Raw genomic sequence first — 25943 nt, forward strand, 5'->3', positions numbered from 1 at the left:
ACTCCCAGGCTGGCTCTGCCCACTGAGCTCCCAGGTGATAGCTTGAGTCATGGCCCTGGAGGCTTACCTAATTATCTCCTTCCTTGATCCTCCCCTCTGTCCCACCCAAAGGCAGTGAAAATGTAGGATTTTGTTTGTGCTCGTGGTGGGCATCAGACTTTGTTCCCCATGAGGCATTCTAGAACTGAATTGTTAAGCAGAGATTTGGGCCCATGTTAACAAATACCACCATCTTGGATTTGGATTTATATCTTTATTCCTCAGAGTTTGCTTGACTTGTCTTAATCTTTCCCTATAAAAAAGGCAAGCCTCCAAATTCAGTTACCTCTTTCGAATTCCTCTTATGTCTCACCTGTGACAGGTGGGAGGCTCATCGTGCACATTCATGTGTGTCCATGGGAGAGGGAGGGCACCTGGCACCCACAGCTTGGGATGGCAGAGGATTTCACAGACTCACCCAATGCGCATTATGACAGGATCACGCCTAAAAATCGGTTTGTTTCTCCCATGTGACCTTCCAAGAAAACTGACTCTACCTGCCTCAGTCTCATCTCTGTCGGAGGCCACTTCTGGCCCCCCTGCCCTACCCTCTTTGCTGTCCCCTGGTGAGGTTGCCAGGTCCCAGGGAGACCTGCTTCTGCACGTGTATAAAAAGGTATTTGGCTTCAACCACTGTTTTTGGGAAAAAATTACTTTGAAATGAAAATATCTGCCCTATAATATGACAAGAGGACCCCTCTAAGATTTCATGAGAAAGAGATGATGAGTAGAGGTATCTGCTATGAAAAGTTGGGGGAAAGTGCTTATTACCACTTTCTTCATATGAAAATAAAAGTAGGCTAAAGAATTGGGGGGAAAAATAGACGGGAAAATCCTAGATGTTTCCATTGGGAACGTTTCAGGGTGATGGGGAAACCACTTGGCTGTGGAATTTACCCTCTTCACCTTGCACGACACCATTCAAAACTTGGCCCTGGGATTAGCATGTCTTTTCTCTGGAAAGGACGGTATAAGCTGGGCAAGTGTGTCAAAACAAAACTGAATAGATAATAGAATTGGAATTTGAAAGGGAATGTTCACAGCAGATTGTGAGCAACAGGTTGTCTTAAAACATGTTTAAAAAGAAAGGATCATTTGTGAAACTGTAACCCATACGTACTTTGACATCTGTTCCGTACCTGCTTGTTTAAATGGTCCCTGAGATGTATTACTTTTTTGTAAATATAGTTCACAATTTAAAAAAAATGTTAAAAAAAGAAAGAATCGATACGGACACTTCTAGCCAGTCTTACTTTGCTAGATTAATTCAGATTCTTTTAGCAGGCAGTACTTTTCATTTCGCAGAGAACTGGAGTTCCCCCAAGAATGGGTGGAAGAGATGGTTGTAGTATGCTGGCAACAGGAAAGATGGCCTGTCCCATCTCGGCTTTCTCTTGGAGTGCCACCAAACAAAACAGAGTTGCAAGAGGGTAGACAGGTTCCTAAATAAGCAAACACACTTATGAAGGTACGTCATTTCTAAAAATCCTGTCTGTCTTATATTAACAGTTTTTTGCTACAACACCTTCATATTAGATAGTTTACGCAAAACTTGAAGGAAAAACAAAAACATTGGCTATGTAGAGTGAAATAATATCCATTGTAAACCTTAGCAGAGACATAGTCTTGTGTGGTAAAGCTAAACTATCGTATCTCATCATATTCAAGACAGTGCTGATGTAGGTCAAACCATTTTGTATGGATTACCAAGAAAGAAAAACAGCTATCAAGTAAAAGGTGTAGCTTGATTTTAAGTAAGTTGCTTTGGGTACGTATATATTAGGGTGGGTGAAATGGGGGCTCACATGATGACATTGAGAAAGATTTATTGTAATTGTGAAAATCATCACCAAGTTAGGAACAATTTGAGAGTATTGATACACTTTTGAAAATTATCTAGGTGCTTAGGTTCAGAGTTAGAAGTTGGCCATGTCACTTCATATACACATTTTTCACTCAGTCTGTTTGTGTGTGATGCTTTCCAACTGTAGAAATTTGGATTCATAGAGAAGAGATCATTGTTATCAAAAGTGATGGCCTGCTGGGCCACCACCTGGGGAAACAGTTTGAGCTTCATGATTGCCTCATGGGAAGCTCTGATAACTGGTTTCGGAGCCTATAACTCAGGCCCTTCTTCTGAAGTAGGTCTTGATGTTTCTGGCATCTTTAATTTCAGTCCATCTGTGTTACTTCTGAAACAGTCGTTCTTATTTCTAGATGTAGTTGTAACACTCATCTGCTTTAAACCTATGATTCCATGTACCCACAGGGCTCTTAGTCTCTTCTGTCAAAGGACCTCTAACTATAAAGATTCCATAGTATTGAAATGCCTGTTAAAAGCCAACAGTTTCTGGATCCTAGTTAACAGTACAAAGATGTTCTTTCATGAAATGTAACAAATGGACCACACTCACGCAGACAGACCACACTCATAAAGATGGAGCGCATTCACACACACAGACCACATTCACGGACGGACCGCACACACACAGACCACACTTACATAAATGGACCACACTCACACATACGGACCACACTCACATAAATGGACCACATTCACACAGATGAACAGCACTCACAAAGATGGACCACACTCATGTACACAGACCACACTAACATAGGGTGTTAGTAAGACGGGAGTATTTGAGAAGTCTGCATCTTTTGCACGATTTTTCTATAAACCCACAGCTTCTCTAATTTAAAAAAAGGAAAAGAAAAAAAGCAAGCAGTTCCTTTGAAGACTTTGGTTTGATCATAAAAGTTTATTTAGGCTTTGCATTCTACTCTGATAATGTGAAATTATTATTTTTTTTTGTATGCTGTATGGTGATGGTCACATTTCATTCTTTTTCCATCTGATTGTCAAATCACATTATTGCAGCACCATTAGCTGATTTTTTTTGGCAAGTGCACGGGCCAAAGAATCAAACCCAGGTTTCCCACATGGCAGGCGAGAATTCTACCGCTGAACTACCCTTGCACCCCCATGTGTAATTATTTTAACATAAATGTTTTAAATATCCTGAATTTGTTTCCTTCAGATTGATGTGTTCATTCAACAAATACTTGAGGCCCCACTATATATACTAGGCTAGTTTTAGATACTGAAGATAAAACAGTGAACAAGACAACCTCTTCTTTGAAAATTTATAATTACAATCCAGTCTGATTAATTTCAGGTATGTAAAATGTAGGCAGGTCTTATCCTCACTAAAAGTACTACCTTCTTTAGGAAAAGCGATTTTCCAGGAAAACGCACCCTGTTTCATTTGTCCTGGAGTTTCAGGCCACCTGGCTTGAATGGAAGGCATCCCTAGGTGAGGTCTCCCTACTGGGCTCACCCCTCACTCCCTCCCCAGATGGCCTTGGCCTCCACTCTTCTCCCCTCAAGGTTGAGTTCAAATGCTTCCCAGGAGACCCTTCTCTGAGCCCTTATCTCCACCTAAGAACAGTATGTGTTGACATCTCACCCTGCCCCCCACCCCAGATCCCACAGTGCTTTCCACCTGCCTCTTTTATTGCACTTCTCCATGGTTAGTTTGTTTTCTTTTAGGTCATGTCCTGTGTCTTAATTTGTCTCTGTGATGTCAGTGCCTGGTACAGTGCCTGCAGGTATTGGTTGGACACATTTTTTTAATTAATTCCTTATGAGGCAGACTCCATCCTCAAGGTGGGGCGTCCTCTGAGACCTTAGTCTTCTGTTTCATTTCCTTCATATGAGATACTGCAGCTCTGACAAGCAAGTTATAGCAGAGTTCTTATTTTATACATTTGGGATCATAACTGCTAATCTATTCTGAGAGAATGTGTGTGTCTGTATGTCTTTATACAAATAGGAAAAAATTAGGTCATTTGGAACTTCATCTTGATTGGGAGATTTTTCAGTTAAAAAAAGGTTCAGAAACAACATAATGTAGGATAATATTAGGAAATGGTCGGGGTCATGTGTATGTGTGTGTGTATGTGTATGTGTCCAGTCCTGAGTAGATGGAGGTTAGTTTGGGGGTGGCAGTGTTGATTCATCTAAAGCCAGTACTGAAAACATGCCTGCATGCACACAGCTTGGCTGTCAGCAGTGGCACCTGTGGAAGGAGACAGGGAGACAGAAGAAGGCTGTGGAGCACAGAGAGGGGCACCTCACCATATGTTCTTATGTGCTTTGGCATTTTTTGCCATGTGTATGTATACTTAGCTTTTTTTATCTGAAACATAACTCATACAGAGAAACATATAAAACAAATGTAAAATATGATAAATAATAGAGCAGATATGTAAACACCACCCAGGCCGGGCACCTAGTAGCCTGTGGTGGGTCCTTCATGAGTTTGGGGTGCATACCTACGTAGTGACACTATAGTGTCTATTTGCCAATTTCCATACTTTTTAAATGGAATCATACAAAACAGGTTCTTTTTCTTGTCTCTTTCATTCCGTGGTGTCTTGTAATGTTTATCCATGTTGTATATAATGGTTTCATTCGCCTCCATAATTTTGGAATAATAGCTGTACCACAGGGTGTTATATATCTGGTCTACCACTGATGACATCTAGGTCGTCTTCAGCATGGACCATTAGAACAGGGCTGCTTTTAAATAAACCCTGGTGCTCACGTGTGAGCTCTGTTCGCTGTGTTCTGGGAGCACAGCTCCTGATTCACAGGGTCCGAATCCTCCCACCTTCACCTGATAACACCAACTCTTGCCACCTTTCACTGGGTGTGAGCCCCAAGCACTCCACAGCTCCTCCCAGCACTCAGCATTGTCAGACTGTTTCCTGTCTGTCAGTCTGTTGAGGGTCTGATGGCATCTCATTGTGGTCTTAATTTACATTTCTCTGGTTGTTTATTTTGGACATCATCCATGATGTCCAATGGATGGAGGTGGCCTCAGGGTACAATGAGTAGGAAGCAGAAAGGTGAACTATGGTGTATACATATGATGGAATATTGTACTATAGAAAAGAACGAAGTTATGAGGCAGGAAACGAGGTGAATGAACTTTGAGGATATTATGTTGTGCAAAATAAGCCAGAAACAAAAGGAAAAATATTGTATGGTCTCTTAAAGATGCTTAAAAGAAATTGGGGCCTAGATTGTAACTTTTCATCGCAATCGCATTTACTGCTGAGCTTTAAGTGTTATTTTTAGATTCTGAGACGCTGTGCTTTACATGTATAATCTGGTATTTCCTTGCAACTTTGGTTACCTGTGTGACTCTTAAGAGTCAGAGCTGGAGCTCTGTGCTCTAAAAGTCAGCATTGCTACAGACGACAATGGTTAAGGAAACCTTAAAAGAGATCAGGCTTCAGTTAGAGATGAGAGCAATGTCGATTAGGTTAGGACTAAGGTAAATCAGAATCCAGGGTAAAGGATGACAGTGTCTATATTTTTGAACTTCACTTACTGTATGAGACCAAAGGAAGAGAGCTTTATTTTGTCCAAAACATGAATTTTCTGTAGCACACAATCTAACTCATAGTTCATTTAAACAACCTAAGCACATGGATCCCAGAATGGGAGCAAGGACTTGTAATTCTGCACATTTAATGTAATACGAAGGAAGCCCAGAGTATGTTGGGGAGATAATTAAAAAGTCTCTTGAGGGACTAGAGAAAAAGTATGAAACTATTAAACTTTCTCACCTGGGAAGCCCCTGATACTCTCTCAAACACTAGGGACTCCCAAGTTAATAAACCAAGCCCCTGATCTTGACGCTTGCACTTACAAAATTTATTTCTATAGTGGAGAAGCTAAGCCTGCTACTCTTATGCAGGCGTCAGCTAGATATTGCTAATTGCCATGGTTTGCAAACACCAGGCAACATCATTTCTGTTGACCCTAAAGAACACCCAAGACTCTGTCTTCTGAGAGCCTATAAAAGTTGTACACACTAAGTTTACTTTTCAGAAACCTAAAACCTTCAGATGTTTCCTAGGCCAGATAAGTGCTGAAACCCAGAGGAGCAAGTCTCTCTAAGAACATTAACCAGTTCCATCTGCTTATCCCATATTGTTGACACCCCTTTTCAATATGAAAAAAGTTAGAATGGGCCTAGTCCAAATATCCTTAAAGATTGAGAGAAGGATCAAAGGAGAAGGAGGAGTTACAGCAGAAAATAAAGGATTTAACAAGTGAGTTATAACTGGCAAATCATTATATTGATAGTTCTTTTTAGTCTCTAGAGTCTTGGGGTAGCTAGAAGGAAAAACCTGAAATTGTAGAACTGTAACTCATACCAAACTTTGAAATCTGTTCAATAACTACTTGTTAAAATGTACTTTGAAATGTATTGCTTTTTGTATATGTGTTATATTTCATAATTTTTTTAAAAGGTGGTACTTGAGTTTTCTCTTTAAAAAACCAAATAGTATTGCTGAGTTTTTGTTTTCTTAGTGAGGGCAACTTGCTGTCCGCCCAGTCTCCTCATATAGTAAATATAGCTAAGTGGAATGTAGTACATGTTAATGCAGAATCCCAACTTTACTCAAAAGTTATTAGTAATTGCATTTCACTTGAGTCTTACTCATTTTGCACCAAGAATAAACATATTAGGAAGACAGGATGTTTCCATAGTTTGGCTCTTACTTTTTAGAGAGTATGCTCTTGTTTCCATTTTGTTTACAATCTCTCTTATCCGTGACTTATGATTTGCAGTTTTCATTGACCCTTGAAGGGCCCACAGGATCATTGGAGGAGGCGTGAGAGCTCAGAGACACAGTGCTTGGCCTGTGATTTAAGTGTGCTCTTTGTGTTTGCAAATGGGCTGCCTTGACCCTTGACGGGTGTCATGTGGGATTCAAAAGACTACGTGTCCATGAACCTCTTGAGCTTGCACCTTTGGGGATGTCTTTTGAGTTGTTACTCTCTGGACTTTAGTTTTTGCAGCTCTGTTTTTTTGGTTTCATTGGATTACTTTTATTTAGAAGAAGCCATCATCTGCATGTGCCAGAAGGGCCTGCCTCTGTTGTCTTTCTGCAGCTGTCATGCTAAAAATTGGTGCTTTATTACATCTTAGAGTATTTCTTTTGACTACCAAGACTTGGCCAATAGAAATGGACTTTTAAAAATCATTTGCCTCTCCACGATATCTCTTGGCGTAGAGCTACAATTCAGTAATTCGGCCCTAACATATGCTATGATTTGGTGGTTAAAATGTATAGGTGAGTCTGTCAGACGGTTCTACACTTTACTTACACATTTGCCATTTAGGGTTCATTGTAAACCTTCTGTGGCTCCTCTGGCTAGCAGTACTCTCCAAACTTTTTTGATCATACAAGCCTAGCAATACAAAAATGCCAAGCATCCACCTCTAATGCATATCAATCTGTATATTAAGTATTAGTAAATCTTGATTTTTAAATTCTCTGTAAAAGAAGAAAATATAAGTGGAAAAAATTCTATTTTCTTCCTACATCTCATTGCTTTTGGGTTTGTACCCCCGCTTTGGAGATCAGTGATGAGTGGAGGAGAGTCCAGTCTTTTAGCTTGCATGTGGTACTACAAGAAGTTAGAAAATACCCCTGCTCACTTGGAAATGGGGTGCTCCCATCTTCCTTTAAAAGTGACCTTTTTGAGGCATCTCTGTTTATCACCTACTAATAGTAGGCTTCCATTTAGTAACTGTGTTTTTTAATTAATTTTTTTACTAGAGAAGTTGTGGGTTTACAGAATAATCATGCATAAAATATAGGATCCCATGCCACCACCAACACTTGCTTTGGTGTGGAAAGTTTGTTACAATTGATAACTTTTTTTTGTAATTCTGTTTTTTTTAACAGTAGTTACATTTGTTACAGTGGATGAAAGATTATTAAAGTAGTACTATAACTATTGTCCATAGTTTATATAAGGGTATTTTTTTCCCCATGTTTCTGACCTATTTTTTTTTCTTGCATGTCTTTATTATTCATCTACCCATACACTGGATAATGGGAGTTTGAATCACAAGGTTTTTACAATCATCTAGTCACACAATAAAAGCCCTATAGTTATATAGTCATTATCAAAGATGAAGGCACTGGATTACAGTTCAATAATTTCAGGTATTTCCTTCTGACTAGTCTAGTACACTAGAAACTAAAAAGAAATATCTATATAATGAGTCAGTAGTCATTATGATTTGTTAAATCCTAATTTCTCACTTACATCTCCTCCCTCTCACTTGATCATTCTTTCAGTTTTCACAAATATTTGGGCAATGACAACTTTAACTTCTCTGTGCTGGAAAGGGGTTTGACATTATAGGGTAGAGGAATGAGGCTGGTTCGTCTTGGAGAGAGTGGTACCTTTGAGTTTCAGGGTTTATCTGACATAGGAGCCATCTGGAGGCCTTAAGTTTCTGAAAAAGTCAACTTACTAAGCAAAACTTATATAGAGTCTTAGATAGATCCCAGGGTATTCTTTAAGGTTTTCAGAAATACTGTTCGTTAGGGCTTGGCATACTGTTCTAATTTGCTGGCTGCCGAAATTCAATATACCAGAATCAGAATGGCTTTTATAAAGGGGAATTTAATGAGTTGCTAGTCTATAGTCTAAGGCCGAGAAAATGTCCCAATCAAAACAAGTCTATAGAAATGTCCAATCAAAGGCATCCAGGGAAAGATACCTTGGCTCAAGAAAGCCAGTGAAGTTCAGGGTTTCTCTCTCAACTGGAAGGGCACATGGTGAACAAGGTGTCATCTGCTAGCTTTCTCTCCTGGCTTCCTGTTTCATGAAGCCCCCAGGAGGCGTTTTCCCTCTTCATCTCCAAAGGTCACTGGCTTGTGGACTAATTCTTGTGGCTTGTCGTTCTTCTCCACTCTCTCTGAATCTCTCATTCTCCAAAATGTTTCCTCTTTTATAGAAAGTAAACCAATCAAGACCTACCCAAATGGGTGGAGACAAATCTCCCCTAATCCAGTTTAACAACCACTCCTGATTGGGTTATATTTTCAGGGAGATGATCTAATTTCAGATTCAAAAATACAGTATTTAATAGGAATTATTCTGCCATTATAAAATGGGATTTTGATTAAAACATGGTTTTTCTAGGGTCTATACATCGTTTCAAAACAGCACAGCATAGTGTGGCAATTTACAATATCTGGCTGAAACTTATCTAAGAGTAACCTCCAGAATGACCTCTCGCTACTCTGTTTAAAATCTCATAGCCCGCTGAAAGTTTATTTTGTTTCATTCCCCCCCTCCTTTGGTCAAGAAGGCATTCTCAATCCTACCTTGCCAGGGCCAGACTCAACCCTGGGAGTCATGTCCCATGTTGCCAGGGAGACTAACACCCCAGGAAGTCTTGCACAGTATAAGGGGAAGGGTAGTGAGTTTATTTGCAGAGCTGGCTTAGAGAGAGTAGTCACATCTGAGCAATAAAAGAGGTTCTCTGGGGGTGACTCTTAGATATAATTATAAGTAGGCTTAGTTTAGCTTCACCATTTTAGAAATAAGTTCCATAAGGGCAAGCCTCAAGATGGAGGTCTTACAACAATAACATTGTAATATCCTTCCACTAAATGTAACAAAGGCCAACTCTAAATGTCAACAAGTGGGGGATATAGGGAGAGCTGTGGATTCTTTGCAGAAGAAAAGGAAATGTCTTCATATAGCTTATGGTGGCAAAGGCATGGCTATTTATTTAGGTTGGATTATATGATGTGCGAATAAAACTATTTAAAAATGAACAGAGAGACAAACAAGTACTAGAGAAAATATGGAGAAAGAAATATGCCTATTCACTGTTGGTATAGAAGCTGAGAGGTGCAGCCTCTCTGAAGGCATGGTGGTTCCACAGGACGCTAGGGGTGGGGTTGCCATATGATCCTGCAATCTCATTGCTAGGTATATGCCTGGAGGAACTGGAAGTGGGGACACAAATGGACATTTGCTCACTGGTATTTATGGCAGCAGTGTTTGCAACTCACAATGTATGCAGGTGGCCTAAGAGTACTTTGTGGAACAGAATGGTGAACTCTGGTGTATACATACAACAGATTACTGAGTGGCTGCAAGAAGGGATGAAGTTGTGAGGCGTGCAACTAGGTGAGTGAACCTGGAGGGCAGTATGTTGAGTGAAATAAACCAGTAACAAAAAGACACATGTTATAGGGCATTTCTTCCTTTGGTCTCACATACAAATTAGAGTTTTAAACTACAGTCAATATCATCTATTACCCTGTATTCTGATTTACCTTAGTCCTAACCGGATCTGATTCATTCATCTCTCTAATTACAGTCTGATCTCCTTTTCAGCTTTAACAATTGCTGTATGGAATAACGCTGCCTTTTAGAGCTGCAGAGCTCTAAGACTCAGATGTCACATAGATACCTAAAGTATAGGGAACTTCCAGGTTATACACAAAGAGCACAGTATCTCAGAATTTAGAAATAACTGTTGAAACTCAGGAATTGATGTGACTGCTGTAAGAGCTTACAATCTAGGAACCTTTTTGGTGAGCCTTATTGAACATTCTATACTCCTTAATCATTGAATGCCCTATCTCTGCCCACTTTCTATCTCCTGATAATCTGTGCACTCAGATTTAATTCTCAGAGTTTATTCATTATGGTTTATGTTAGTGAGACCATATAATATTTGTCCTTTTGCTTTGGGCTTATTTCACTTAGCATGATGTCCTCAAGGCTCATTCTCCTAGTTGTATCCCTCAAAACTTCATTCCTTTCTGCAGCCACTCAGTATTGTCATATGTATATACCAACCACAGTTTGCCCTTCTGCTCCTCAGTCGATGGACCCTAGGCCACCTCTATCAATAACTGTATTTTGAAAGTACAATACATATTTATTTCTGCTTTCTTTCTGATGGTTGAGATTTTGTAGGTTAATGTCTTTTCTCCGCTCACCATCCAGTCTGCTTTGTGTGAGTGTGTCTATATATATGTTTTGCTACTTGGGATCATTGAGGATTTAATTGGGAACTGTCCCAAGTTCACAGTAACAAATTGACGAAAATTCTGGAGGGAAAGAAGCTAGAAAGAGTCCTACAAATATAAGATGTCTGTGGTAACACTTTTGTAGTACAATGATACTGCTTGTAATTATTTTCCTCCCCTCTCATCTCTTTAGAACAGCAATTTCAGAAATCTTAGCACAGTGTTGAACTTTCTGGTGGCTGCTGTGTGGCTTTTCCTGGGCAGGCGTCCTTTCGCAGTCCTAGGGCCCTGCAACAGGCAGTCTGCTGTCAGCACTAAGAGTCTGCAACTGAGTCCTTTTTTATTGTTTTGCTGTATCACATGACATCCCCTGCTAGTCACAAGGCTGCCCACTGATATGCTCTGAAGCAGGTGTGCTGATGTTACTAGTCTGTATAAAATTTAAAATGTAAACTGCTGTCATTCATGGACAGAATTCAAAATTCATTATTATTCTTCTGTACTGCTTCTTAGAACTAATGTGAAGGTTTGAGTCAAATCCTGGGTCATGGTTTACTACTTAGAGTCAGGTGGTCTTGAATCCGAAATACTGACATGTGATACACCAGCAGGGTTAGTCCTGGTTAGCCTTAACATTTGACACGTGTATGATCAGAAGGGTAAAGTCAAAGTATATTCTAGCTACTACTTTTCATTGTTTTTGTCTTCTTTCAAGATTAGCAATGCTAACAACTTTGTAATTTTTAAGACTTTTTTAAATTAAAAAAAACAGTTAATTTATAGTGTTAAAAACATGAGAATATGTAAGTGTATAAAGCATACCCTTTTTGTACTCCCCAGTGGTGCTGTCCTATTAACACAACAAAAAAAAATTGATTTTTAATATGCTGAGCAAGAAACAGCTGAATTAACTTGCATTCAAAAAATATGGAAATATTCAATAGGGCTTCAGTATGTGGTATTTTTGCTTTTTATACTCAATTTGATTGTTGTAACATAGATTTTTTAAAAATAGTTGAGTTGCAAAAATAACCAAAGGAAACTTTAAAAATAAGATAGTGCACGTGATATTATACTCACACACTTATTTATAGAATATAAACGAAAATAGTACAGTGACACCTTGGCTTCCTCAAACCCTAGAAGAACCAGTGTAATTTCTAGGTAGTTGAAATTTTCTTGCCTTTTAGGAGCATTTTAAATAGAAATTTTATGAAAAAGGCTTTTACTCTGCTCTTCCTTCTTAAACATAATAGGTTATTTTAGTATTTTGATGACGAGTTAGTCTTTATTCTGAATATCAGTTCTTGTACTGTGTTTAAAAAGTGAAAGGTGCTTTCAGGACCTTTCTAGGTACAAAAGACTGGCCTGACTGCCCCCTGTGCCGACCAGTGTTCTTGTCTTATAGCACATATCCCGTCCTACCTGTGCTCTGCCACATAATGGCACTGTGATCTTAGGCAAGGCATTTTGCTTAGGGTCTATTTCCTTGTCTCCAAATGGGCAGACCGACAGCACCTGCTTGGTCCTCCTGTTGAGAGGGTTCCGTGAGACAATGTTCTTGAAGGACTTACCAGGCCACTACCTAGGACCCAAGCTGTGGTTGGTCCAAAGTGAGGAACGTCAGGGTGGCTCTTGAGTGAAATGCAACTGCTTAAGAGTTAGAACGCCAGACAGGTTCCAGATACATAAGCTGTTACTACATATATCTGTGGACTTGTTTATGATGATCCTGGAAAACTGGGATATGAACAAATGTGTAGAATTAAGTAAGGATTGAAAGTGAGCAAGGAAGTAATTCAGAAAATGAAGGCTTTTAGTTGAAAAGGACCAGATATTTGACTGTTAGGAGAACCAAATATGCTCATGACTTTTACCTTTTAAAATGATAGATCACTCAGTCCTCGGTGTGTTTAGTATTGGTTCTCAGGGTCTCTTAAGTATCCTTTAGGGGATGTGTCCCATTCCTGCTTGTAGCTTCTGGCCTCTGCATGCAGTGTACGAAATAGGGACACACAGAACGAGTAAATTCAAGTCATGGTTTCTGAGTGCCTGCTCTTTTGCAAGGCTCAGTTCTGGGCATTAGAAAATACCAAGAATCAGAAAACATTTACATGGCACCTACCCTCAGAAGAATCTACTTGGAGAGGTAAGAACTATTTCTACAAAAATCGCTAACCATTTAAAGCCATGGAAACACTCAGTGACCACCTCAGAGTAATATGTTGTGTATAAGTGAGAAAGGTCTAGTAGAAGAAATCTGAGCCGGAAGTTGGCAGTTAGGTGGGGGGAGTGATGTGTGCTTGTAAGAGCCCTGGAGGTGCCTGTTGTGTTGGAGGTTTGTGTGAGGTCATGGGTCCCAGCAGTGGGGTCTCAGGACTGCTTCACGCTACTGAAATTATTTAGGACCCCCAAAGAGGTTTTGTTTATGTGAGATATATCTATCGATAGTGACCACATTTGAAATTAAACCAGAGGGAAATTTAATATATTTGTTCATTTAAAAATAAGCTCATTTTATTAAAATAGTCATGTTTTCCAAAACAAAAACAAATGTAGTGAGAAGAGTGACATTGCTTTACATTTTTGCTAATCTCTTTAATATTTGGCTTAATAGAAGATAGCTAGATTCTCATGCTTCTGCATTCAGTCTCTTTCCATATGTTATTTTGGTTGAAGTGTAGGAAGACATGTAGTTAGAGAAGGGAGGAATATTTTAATATTTTACAGCCTTTTCAGATCATTTTGGATGTCTCTAATATTACAACAAAACTTAACAAATAGGTTGTTTCTCAAAGAAACTTACTATGTATGGAATCTGAAATCGTGTCAGTGAGCCATCTGTACACTATCACATTAAAATCCATTGGGGCATCTTGCACTTTGAATGCTCATTTGCCCATGCATGATTTTGTAACATCTCTTAGTGAACATTTGGAAAATATTGATTCATTGAGTTATGCAAATTATCCAGTTGGTTGACATATTTATACACATTTATATGTATATATGTCAAAAATTCTCATTCATTAATATCACCACTGATGTCATTGGAAAAGTCTTCAGCTCTATGAAACTACGATTCTCATATTGGCAAATACGCGTTTTCAAAAATTCCCAGAATATTGCAAAAACTTTGTTTGAATCCATCTCAAATCACTTACCAGCCCTAAAATGACCCTCTAGATTTGTTTCTTTATCTCCATTGTGTTACTGTAAGGATTAAATGGAAAAATTTGTGTAAATATGCATATGACTTCTGGCCTGGGTAAGCAGCCACTAAATAATAGCTGCTGCTGTAGTATTATTACTTGTGCTGTTATACATCACTGTCATCATTCACGTCATCTGTCATCATGGATGACAGCACTGACAGTAGGGCAGAAGGAGGAAGGAAATGTGCTTTGGGAACACTGGTGGTGACTCTCTGTGTTTGTAAGTAAACCATTTGTTTTGACGATCAAATGTCAGGTCTTCAGGTGCCAGTTACTGTTTGTCCGTCAGCTAGCCAGGGTAAACAATCACTTGTGTTCTTTCCCTTTTGTAAATTTTGAACCAATAGACAAAAGTCAGCATCCCTCCTCCTGATCTGTTTTTACCTTGACTGTACCTACATCATGCAGTTATCACATCATCTAAATACCTGGACCCTCACCACAGCCTGGACCTTACTGTTGCCTTTTGTTCCATTGCCTAGTATAGGACCTGGCATGTGATTATCAGGGCTCAAATGACATTTGTTAGATGAATGCATTTAGAGGGAATTTATCTTGAACAGTGCTCTTGACATGGTTTCAAAGACCAAAAAAAACATAGAAACTTTGAACCATACATATGACTTGAGCTATGGTTAGCTTTTCTTTTTCTTTTCACTTTCTTTAAAGAGTGTTTAAACTCTGTTTACCCCAACTCCATCTCTTTTTGTTCTTGGATTTCTATTAATTCAAAGTAAAAAGAGTAGAAGGCTTAAAAGTGTTTCAAAATAACTTTGGGTTAAACATTTTTCCGATCAATACATTTTGCTTTCTGCTTTTCAGATGTTCCTCCTGCTGATCAAGAGAAGCTTTTTATTCAGAAATTACGTCAGTGTTGTGTCCTCTTTGATTTTGTTTCTGATCCACTCAGTGACCTAAAGTGGAAGGAAGTAAAACGAGCTGCTTTAAGTGAAATGGTAGAATATATCACGCACAATCGGAATGTGATCACAGAGCCTATTTACCCAGAAGTCGTCCATATGGTAAGTGATTACAGTTTAGCCAGCATGCCGCAACCTGAGTTTCAAACAGGACTCTGAAATTCTTAGGACAAGCTGAGATAGTTGAGCCTAACACAGCACTACCCCCCCCCCCCCCCAAAAAATCCTCCTGTTCCAAAATTCTACTTGAATTTTGAAGAATGAACATCTTCTTCCTAATGTGCCCTGGATTGTAATGATGATAATATAATAGCAAGGGTTTGTTGTGTGCCTCCTAGGGACCATTCTACGTACTCTACATTTACTGAGGCATTTATTAACTACTCCTATAGGGTGGAAATATTAGAACTTCTATGTATTTTGCTTATTTTGTTCTCTTTACATTCAGTTTTTTATCAAGTAATTAATATAAGGGTGCCCATGTATAGTTTGAAAGTAAACATGTGCTGACACAAGCAGGAAAATTCCAATAATGGGGCAGAGTTAGAAATAGTGACGAAACTGTGTGTGTATCAGGGCATTCATCCCTGATTGGCTGAAACTGCTTCTTGTTGGTGTCAGGGCTGTTCCCTGATTGGCTGAGATGGCTCCATTGTTTGTTTTGTTCAGTCCCCAAATCTCAATCCTCTGCAGGCTCCTTCTTGACAGCCTTGGTTTGCAGTTTGTTTTCAACTCTTCCTGCCATCTGTCATTGTGACCACAGCCAGTGTCACCTGGAAGATTTCATGAGATGCAGTTATTAAAACTCTTATTGTTTGACAGTGAGCTCCAGTTTTCTGTTGCTATTTTTAGATTGTTGACATTTTATCTGCCTTCGAAATTGGTCTCCCCAGTTATCATTGTTGCTTAATATAAAATGTTTAATCCAGATTTTCTTTGAACTCTTTACCAAATTACTGATTTTTTTTCCCAAGCTATAGACTACATTTCAAAATCCGCTAAATTTGTTTCCCTAAAATACTTTCATTTCTTCAGTCTTTTTGTTTTGAAAAAGAAAATGAAAGTTCATTCCTGTACTTCTGCCATGTAAAAAGTTGAGATAAACTTGATTAATTTATTGCTGTTAACTTTGAAGCTCAGAATTTGCTAACCTGACTACCCAGATTTACTCCTGAGAAGTAATAATGGCCATATAGTTATCAGTGAGTAAATTCCTCAAAACCTTACCAGTTCAGACTGAGGAAAATTGGGGAATATCTTTTTTCTCTCCTTAATTTTAACTCTCTTATTTAGGAAGCCCTCCCCAACCCTAAGACCATAAAGAAAAATCTCCAATATTTTCTCCTCTAATTTTTCAGTTTTGCTTTTTATAATCCTCCTCAAGCTGTTTTTCATGGCATAGCATAGGGATATAACTTTATTTTCTTCTAAATTGATAGTCATTTGTCCTTACCTCATATGTTGGATATTCTTTTTCCTCTATTGAGTTAAAATGCTTCTTTAGTATATAGTAAATTTATTTACATATAATATATATTAGATACATGTCATGTAATACATATTACATTTGTAAATATACATTTATTATATATTAAATCCACACATAAGCAGAAGTTTTCTGTCTTTAAGGAACTTGGCTGCCTGTCCCTGAGTAGTATTCTTAACACAAGAGGGAAGAGTCTGCAGAGAAATCCAGTACAGACATCAGTTGGCCTGATTTGGGTCATATGCCTACCCTTGACTCATGTTCCTGACTGCTTGAATCAGGCTCTCATTTGTATTTATTTTACAGTAGTGGTGTGCATTACCAAAAGTACTTAGGATAGTTAAAGCACTAAATAAATTTTTCTTAAACAGTCATTACTTCTCCTACTGTTAAAATTGTGTTCCTAGCTAGATTCTCTCCCTGCTGTCTGAACCTTGTTCCCCAGCCCCTGAAAATCAAACTAATTTTCAGAATGTTGAACACGTTGTTTTCTCAAGCATTTAAACATTTATTGATCCCCTGCTATGGACCAGGTACTTTTTTAGCATAGGAACTAGAGTAGTGGACAAGATGGAGAAGACCTCTACCCTTCTAAAGCTTTCCTTTTAATGTGAGAGAGACAGTCATAAAATAAGCTATATATAATCTGAAATACAGAGATTATGGTGGTACTGTGAAGAAAAATAAAACAGGGTCAGTGGATAGAGTTGCAAAGCTCGGAATGTGAGTTTTGCAAGATACCCATTACGGGTGCAGAAAAGGTAGAAAGAGGATGCAGAGAGAAATCTTCTATGAGATGAATCAGATGCTTTCTAAAGTCCCTGAGAGAACCAGGGCAGTTCATTTTCTCTCCTTTTAGCTTGTTTTGAGACAGACTCAGAGAACAACATAGTCTTTCCCTCACCCTTTCTTCATCTGGAGCTTGGGGTGGGGGCTTGGATGAGGTGTCTTAGATTGTTGATTTTATTTGTTATCCTTGTTTTGTTTTGTTGCAAAGCAGAGGGCATTGCTGAAAGGTATGTTGCAAAGGGAAAGAGAGTGTGTTGCAGAAGGGAGATTCTTGGCAGTGGTTTGTGAATTCTCTCGTAGGGCTGAACAGTTCAAGCAACCAGTAGAAAGCCTCCGTCCCATCCCCAGGAGCACCTGAATCCAGTGTGTCAGGTAGAAAAAGATCTGAGGCCTTCATGGTTCCATTCTGGCTAGAAATCCATCTTGCTTGCCTGTTGTTTTGATGGTTTCTTTTAGGTTTGTATAGCTTTTTTTGTTTTGTTTTGCTTTTGGTCATAGTCTTTTTAAAGACACAAATTTCCACTTTCTTTGTAGATTCGAAGCCCTTTAGATGTTGTTTCTAATGCTATTTCTTTTATGTATATATTGCCTTATTAGCCTAGACAGCTGTGTCAGCATATTTATTGAGACATAATTCACTTACCAAATCACCCCTTTAAAGTGTATGATTCAGTAATTGTTATTACATTCACAGGGTTGTAAAGCCATCATCATATCAAATTTTACAGCCTATCCTTCCTCACTAAAAGAAATCTGCAGCCATTAGCAGTCACTGCCATTACTCCCTACCCCCTCGCTCCCCAGCCATAAGCAACCACTAATCTACTTTCTGCCTCTGGATTTGCCTAAGTATGTAGGCCATAGAAATGGAATCATACAATATGGGGTCTTTTGTGCGTAGCTTCTTTCAGTGGCATGCATAATGTTTTCATAGTTCATCCGTGTTGTAGCATGCATCTATCATTACATTTCTTTTTATTGCCAAATAATATTCCTGTCATTATGGGGCTATTATGAATCATGCTGCCATGAGCATTCATGTTCACATTTTTGTGTGAACATATACTTTCATCTGTCGGGTATAAACCTGGGAGTGGAATTGCTGGGTAATATGTTAACTCTTTGTGTTTAACTTTTTGAGGAACCTCCAAATTGTTTTCCAGAGACACTGCACCATTTTATGTTCCTGCAGTGTACAAGGTTCCAACTTTTCCACCTCCTTGCCAATACTCATTACATGTGTTTTTGATAATAGCCATCATAGTGGGTGTAAAGTGATACCTGATTGTGGTTTCGATTAGCATTTCCCTGATGAGTAATGATGCTGAGCATCTTTTCATATGTGCTGTTTATTTTTTATTACTTAATTAATCAGGCATCTTAGAATTTAATCTTAGAATGAATCTTCCAGACCATCTAGTCTGACCCTTTTATTTTCCAGATATAAAAAAAATGAGGTTCAGAGAGAGAGGGCAAAAAGGAGCAATACCCAGGGATGGGAGAACCTCTTAGTACTTATTTTGTCCACCCTAAATTACATAAGCTTCATTATCTCTTAATTTCAGTCATATTTTCAATATAACCAACCATCTGCTTTTTCACTTAAATTGCTACTTTATTTTTGGGGGTATGGCATTTTTCTTATCAAAATACTGATCTGTAAAACCAGCATTACTGTACTTTTAACAGATGTAAAGTACAAAAGTAAAAATGCACTGTTAACAATATTTAAAGAATTAACTTTTGGGGTTGGAGCCTTAGAAAATCTGAAAAATGGATATATGTACCAGTTTTTACATAATTTCAAAGGGTTTAAGCCCCTTAGAACCTGCAATGGACCCCAAGGTAGGAACCTGAAAGTTAGGAAAGAAACGAATTGCTTTCATTGTAGAACATCATTTTTGCTTGAATAACTGACAGACAACTGGCTATTCATACTTGGGTGTTTAGCAGGCTTTTTCTCACAAAATGAACAAAATTAGATGATCCCTTTAAAAAAAACTGACAATGTTTGTTTTCCATGATAAAATTCAAGCTTTCAAGTGAAGATTTGAAGTTTGAAAAACTGGTGTCTACCAGTGTGAGCTTCAGCATCCCAGTGCTGAAGGTTCTCTTAATGGGCTCGACAGTGAGAATAACAAATAGGATGCATGTGTGTACATCTAAAATGAGTCAACATTTTATAGCTCTATTACATGACTCAGTGAGCCATTATTTTCCAAGTGTTTTAGTTTGCTAAATGCTGCAAGAATGCAATATACTAGAAATGGGATGACTTTTGAAAAGGGAATTTATTAAGTTACAGGTTCATAGTTCTAAGGCCATAAAAATGTCCAAACTAGGGCATCCAGAGAAAGATTCCTTGACTCACGAAAGGCCAATGTCTGTCATATGGGAAGGCACATGGCTGGTGTCTGCTGGTCCTTGTTCCAGCTTCTGTTGCTTCCAGCTTCTGATTCCAATAGTTTCTTCTCTAAAGCGTCTTTGGGCCTTCAGTTAGCTCCTCTGGGACATAATTCTGGGTTCTGGCTTGCTTAGCATCCCATGGAAAAGCACATGTCACCGTCTCCTGGACTCTGCATTTCCAAATGTTTGTGTCTAAGCATCTGCTCTCTCTCGGCACTCCAAGCATCTCCAGATGTCTGCGTCTCTGTCAGTTCTGAAGCAAAATGTGTCCCTTTTTAAAGGACTCCAGTAAATTAATCCAGGCCCACCTTGAATGGGCAGAGTCACATCTCCATCTAATCAAAAGGCCAAACCCGCAGTTGAGTGGGTCAATCTCCATGGAAGCAGTATAATCAAAGGTTGAATCAAGATGCAATATTGAATCAAAATGTTAACTTGGGATTAAAGGGCATGGCTTTTCTGGGATACACAACACTTTCAAGCCACTCATTCTACCTTCTAGACCCCCAAAAGACATATTCTTTCCATATACAAAATATATTCATTCCATTATAGTATAATAAAGACTTAAACCATTCAGTAACAATATAGGTACAATACAAAGTAAAAAACAGCACAGAATCTCATCAGAGTTATCTTCAGGCATTGTCTCTCCTAAGGCAAAATTCTCTTCTGGCTGTGGCCTGTGAAGCTAGGAACAGGTTGTCTGCTTCCAATATACAAAGGAGAGACAGTCATAGGATACATGCTCTTATTTGCTAATGGGGCGATAATGGAAGGAAAACATCCTCTCTAGGGGCTTACAGAGCAGCCTGTTCTCTCCGAACACTGGGATGAGGGTTGCAACTTTGGGGCTCATTGAGGGGACCACCTTTCTCTTGGCTCCACCCTCACCAAGCATCAGAGTGGTACCTGGGCTCTCTGGCATCTCCAGGGCACATGCTCAACCCCTCCAGAACAATGGGGTGATTGCCAGGCTACTTTAGTCCCCTGTTTATGTGCTCCACATTCTCCGAGGCCTAGGGCACCAAAACTCATCCTGAACATCAAGGCAGAAGGCCCAGTCTCTGCTTCCAGGGCAAACTCACCCTTCCAATGTGGATGGGTTGTTCTGCTCTCCTGGCCCAAGCTTTTTGGCTTCAGACCTTAGCTTCAGTGGTTCTACCTTTGAAGTCATTTCTCCTTCAGTCTATCCCTTTTCTGTTCCTGTTAGTCCAGATTGGCAATGGTTCCATTCCTATATATCTCACAAGAAATTTGTTGGTTTTCCATGCAGTATCCAGCGTTCAAACAATAGGACTTTCCACAAATCCTTTCTGGATAACTCTATCTCTAATCCTCATTTGTCCTATAGTGGCTGAATGCTTTCTTGTTTGGGTAAATCTTCACATGGAGCAGTATTCTCCAGGGTGTCCCTTTTTGGAAGCCCAGAATTTTCCAGACCATCGATTTCTTGTTTCTTTGTACCCAAGAGTTCAGTTCTCAGCTTATCTCTTTCTTGTCACATTTTACTATAAGCTGCAAAGAGAGGCCAGGCTGTATTTTCCACTTAGTTTGGAAATCTCTTGTGTTAAATATCCAAGTTCATCACTCTCAGATTCTGCCTTCCATCCAATACCAACACAAATCTCTTCAGCTAAGTACCTCAGTGTGCCACTTTTAAATTCTGCCTTCCATCTACACAATGCTTTCAAACCAGCACACCAGGTGACCAATCAACAGTGTTAGAAAATCATGCATGGTCAGAAGGACCATTCAAAGTAGAAGAGAAATCCCCAGATTTAAGGTAATAGAGGACAGATGGCCATTGATAAAGTTTCAGATTCCACGAGGTCACTCACCTTTATAAACCACGGCAGGTTGAGTTTTGGTTAGTATCAGAGAAGTCCATGATAATTTGAAAGGGCTATTAAAATACTTTTCCCTTTTCTAACTGTCTTGTGGGGATACCAGATTTTTTTTCTATATTTCAATCAAAACAACATATCATGTATAGACTGAGTACAGAAGCAGATATGAGAATCCAGCTATTTTCTGTTGTCAGACATTATAAAGAGATTTGCAAAAATGTAAAACAATACCACTCTTCTCACTAAATTTGTTTTTATTTTTTAAAATACTATTTTCATAAATCTGCTATTTATATTAACATGTAATGGGATTTTTTAGTGAATTAATTTTTTAAAATTTTCTCCAGTTTACTTTCTAAAACAGTATCAATAAGTATAACTGTTATAAACAAAAACTCTTTCAGGTCCTCGATAATTTTGGGGAATATAAAGGAATACTAAGACTGGAAAGTTTAAGTACCATAGTTCTACAAACAGTGCTGCCCAGAGTCTGGTGTTGACATCACCTGGGAGCTTGTTAGAAATATAGATTATTGAGTCCTACCTCAAGCCTACTGAGTCAGACTCTGTGAGAATGGGACCTAGCATTCTGTTTTTATATGCTCTCAGTGTCATTCTTAAGCAGGCCTAAAGTTAAAGAATCATCATTTTAAATATCATTATTTGAATATTTTAAATAACCTTCTGTGCCGGTTTAAAGCTATTATATTTCCCAGAAAGCCATGTCCTTTAATCCTCATTCAGTAGTGCTGGGTGGGATCTTTCTAATTGTTTCCGTGGAGGTGTGGCTCCACCCATTCAAGGTGGGATTGCTTACTGGAGCCCTTTAAGAGGGATCCACTTTGGAAAAAGCTTTAGAGCCACCAGAACTGATGGACCCAACAAAATGGACACAGTTAAGCTGTAAGCCAATGTGATAACACCACATTTGCTCTGGCTGCAATGTGAAGAATGGACGGATGTATGGAAGAATGGATGGAAAGAGCATAAAAATGGAAGTGTAAAGTGACTGCTGGAACGCTCAGAAGTGATGGCTATGGAGAAGAAATCAGCAATTTGAGGGATCTCAAGAAGGGAGAAATAAGATTTGGTGATTGATGTGATTGAGAAGTTTGGGGAGAGGCAGGAAGAGCAGGTTTCTGACCTTAGCATGTGGCATGATGCCTCTGGTGGAGAAAGGGTCCAGATGTGAATCTTATTTGTTATTCAGAATTCCTTATGTTACAAGGAGCAGAAACCCAATTCAAAAGAGGAATTTATTAGGCAGACACTGAGGTGGCTCACAGACCTCTCTCCATTCCCCTTTCTTCTTCCTGTGTGGGCTTCATTCTCTGGTTAACCTGTGTGGAGGTGGCTTCCAGCTAGCACCAACAGGAGAGGCATGTCACTTGCCTGCCCTGAGCTAGGGACATGGGTTCTGGGGTCCTGACCCAGCCCAGACACGTGCCTACCAGAACCACATTGAGGAGTAAAGTGAACAGGATTTCTCCAAAGAAGGATGGTGAGTGCACGTACAGGCAGATAAAACCATCATGTCTCCATCCAGCTTTCCATTTGCTAATTGTGTACTTTAGATGAGTGACTTAATTCTACAAGCTTCAGTTATTCCTGTAGACAATTGGATTCAATGACAAATTGCCCCACAGAGCACTGAGATTAAAGGGGAGACATGTACAGCTCCAAGCATGGCCTCTCACAAAGTTGGTGCCCTAGTGTTCTCGCACCTCCTCTGTCCGGGGATCCCAGGCAAGCCCAGAATGGGCCTCCCTTGATGCACCCTCCCCTATTCCAGACTGAATAGGCTAGCTCCTATTCTTGTTCCAGGCTGCAGTACCTGAGATTACTTAGCTTTTTTCTTTCCTTCTGTTGAAGATTATCGTTCTGGAGCTACTTCTTAGTGAGTTGTGTAGCTGAGTTTACATAGCGACTGAGGCACTGAAAATGTATGGTCTGAAGTGTGCTTTAATGTTTGTCACTCATAAATAAATTAATGGAAGTAAATCAAGATTGAGAAGAGAAAACAAGTTATGAAATTCTGTACACAGTACAGTTACTCAACTCTGCAGCACCATTCACACCTAGATGGACTTGTTTCCATTTTATAAATAGGTTATAATAAAAATAAATCTAGAGGGATATAGTACAAACTTAATAGCTGTCTTCAGTTGGTGTGATGATGTGAACTTTCCCTTTTACTGTAGATTTTTGCCATTTAAAAATTTTTAGTAATGATCATGTATCACATTTGTCATCAAAAATCAATAAAGGGTTAAACTTTATAAGCTGCCATCTTGACACAACCCCACCCTTCCCTTTCCTCTTGCTCTTGGGGCAGATACTGGCTTTTATTTCCTAGCCAACTGCCATTGGGAAATGTCTTCCTCCTGTCCATGAGCCCCTAATTAAAACTCATAGCTAATCTTAAAAAAAAATCAATAAAGATATATTTTCTTAAAAAAGGAAAAGAAGATATCTATACGTAGTGTAATAGTAGTACTTTTATTATTAGGGCCCATGTTGGATTTCCAGGAAAAATAAGTCACATTATTTTCATTCAGCCCATACTCTTTATAAGTGACCATGTATTGACTTTGATGTTCTCTTGTCCTTTATGCCTTGTTCATTTCCTTTAAGTGCATAGGAGTTCATCTTGGGATTCAGGCCCTTGGGGGAGACTCAATACATGTCACCCTCGATGGTGCCCCTGGCGCCACATACAGATGGATGCTGGGCGCATCCCTCTTCCATCATCAGATCTGATACTCACTGATACGCTGGTGTTCAGCAAAGTGCTGCTTGTGATCATGAGGGCAATTTTGAAACTGGAGTGGAAAGATTTGGAAAGAAAGAGAGTACTAAATTAACCAGTAATGCTTCAAATAGTGTAATTTTAATGTCATGTATTCCCCTTGTTTAGTTTTTGTTTTGCCAAAGGTAAAATAACATGGGTAAAAGAAGAGCTGATGTCATTGATGAAGTAAAGATAGATTTTAAAATAAATGTAAAACTCCGTACCCATTAAATAATAACTCTCCTTTCCCTTCTCCTCCCCAGCCCCTGGTAAGCTGCTGTCTTATTTTCTGTCACTATGAATTTGCATATGCTAGATATTTCAGATCAATGAAATCATACAATATTTATCCTTTTGTGCCTGGCTTATTTTACTCAACTTGATTTCTTCAAGATTCATCCGTGTTGTAGAATGTATCAGGACTTCATTTATTTTTATAACGGTATAATATTCCGTTGTATCTATACACCAGATTTTATTTATCCATTCATGTATTGATGGACACCATAGTTGCTTCCACGTTTTGCCTATTGTGGATAATACTGATTTGAACATTGGTATCCAAAAATTTGTTTGAGTCCTGGTTTTCAGTTATTTTAGGTACATTCCTAGGAGTGGAATTGCTTGGGTCATATGATACTTCTGTGTTTAACTTTCTGAGGAACCACCAAACTGTTTTCCACAGCAGCTGCTTTACATTCCCACCGACAATGAGAGCTTATTTCTCCACATCTTTATCAACACTTGCTATTTTTGTGTGTGTATTTTTAAAATTATAGCCATCCTAGTAACAAGTGGTATATTGTAAGGTTTTGATTTGTGTTTCCCTAATGGCTGATGACCTTGAGCATCTTTTCATGTGCTTATTGGCCCTTTGAATATCTTCTTTGGAGACATTTCTATTCAGCTACTTTTTGTTAATTTTTTAAAAATTAAAAATTTTTTTAATTGGGTCGTTTGTCTTTTTGTTGTTGAGTTGCAGGGATTCTTTACTTTATATATTCTGGATCTTAAACTCCTGTCAGATATATGATTTCCAAATATTTTCTCCAATTTTCTAGGTTGCCTTTTCGCCTTCTTGACAGTGTCCTTTGACACACAAACATTTTTTCATTTTGATGAAGGTCCAGTTTATCAAACTTTTCTTTTGTTGCTAGTGTTGTTGGTGTCATAATGTGGTGGTCTTAATGTGATTATTGATGCTTTGGTTTGACTACCATTTTGCTGTTTTTTTCCCCTCTGGTTAGCCTGTCTGTTCTTTGTTCCCTTTTCCTGCTTTCTTTTGGATCAGTTGAGTACTTTTTGTTATTGTGTTTATCTCCTTTATTGGTTTTTTAGCTGTAAGGTTTTTTGTTTGATTTTAATTAATCATTTGGTTTTTTTTTATAAATCTTTAAGTTATCACAGTCTACCTTCTAATGATAATAAATCATATCACATAGAGTAAAAAAACTTTACTACAATATACTTCCATATCTTCTCTGCCAAACTTCGTGCCGTTATTGCTTTGTATTTTACTTCTTCATATGTTACTAACCCCACAATATATTGTCAGTATTTTTGCTTTAA

The 25943-nt window shown here is 38.7% G+C and overlaps 1 protein-coding gene and 1 long non-coding RNA gene across 10 annotated transcripts in view; one reads left to right on the top strand and one right to left on the bottom strand.

Annotated features, from left to right (window-relative positions):
- The window catches only part of PPP2R5C (protein phosphatase 2 regulatory subunit B'gamma), a 211173-nt gene that overhangs the window by 113207 nt on the left and 72023 nt on the right, over positions 1-25943 (top strand). For 8 of the 9 annotated variants that reach the window (XM_077123579.1, XM_077123573.1, XM_077123571.1 and 5 more), the window contains one exon: positions 14955-15154. In XM_077123579.1, coding sequence (XP_076979694.1) covers positions 14955-15154 — 200 coding nt within the window. Of the gene's footprint in view, positions 1-14241; positions 14353-14954; positions 15155-25943 lie in introns of those variants that run through there. The other variant, XM_077123575.1, reaches the window with a different exon arrangement.
- LOC143652223 (uncharacterized) lies at positions 1288-14202 on the bottom strand. Its single transcript, XR_013160510.1, has 4 exons — positions 14082-14202; positions 12795-12992; positions 12492-12657; positions 1288-1481 (listed from the first exon to the last, which is right to left on the bottom strand). It is a non-coding gene; the product is annotated as an uncharacterized LOC143652223 (long non-coding RNA).

Source organism: Tamandua tetradactyla, chromosome 12, assembly GCF_023851605.1.
Source record: "Tamandua tetradactyla isolate mTamTet1 chromosome 12, mTamTet1.pri, whole genome shotgun sequence".
Taxonomy (NCBI): domain Eukaryota; kingdom Metazoa; phylum Chordata; class Mammalia; order Pilosa; family Myrmecophagidae; genus Tamandua; species Tamandua tetradactyla.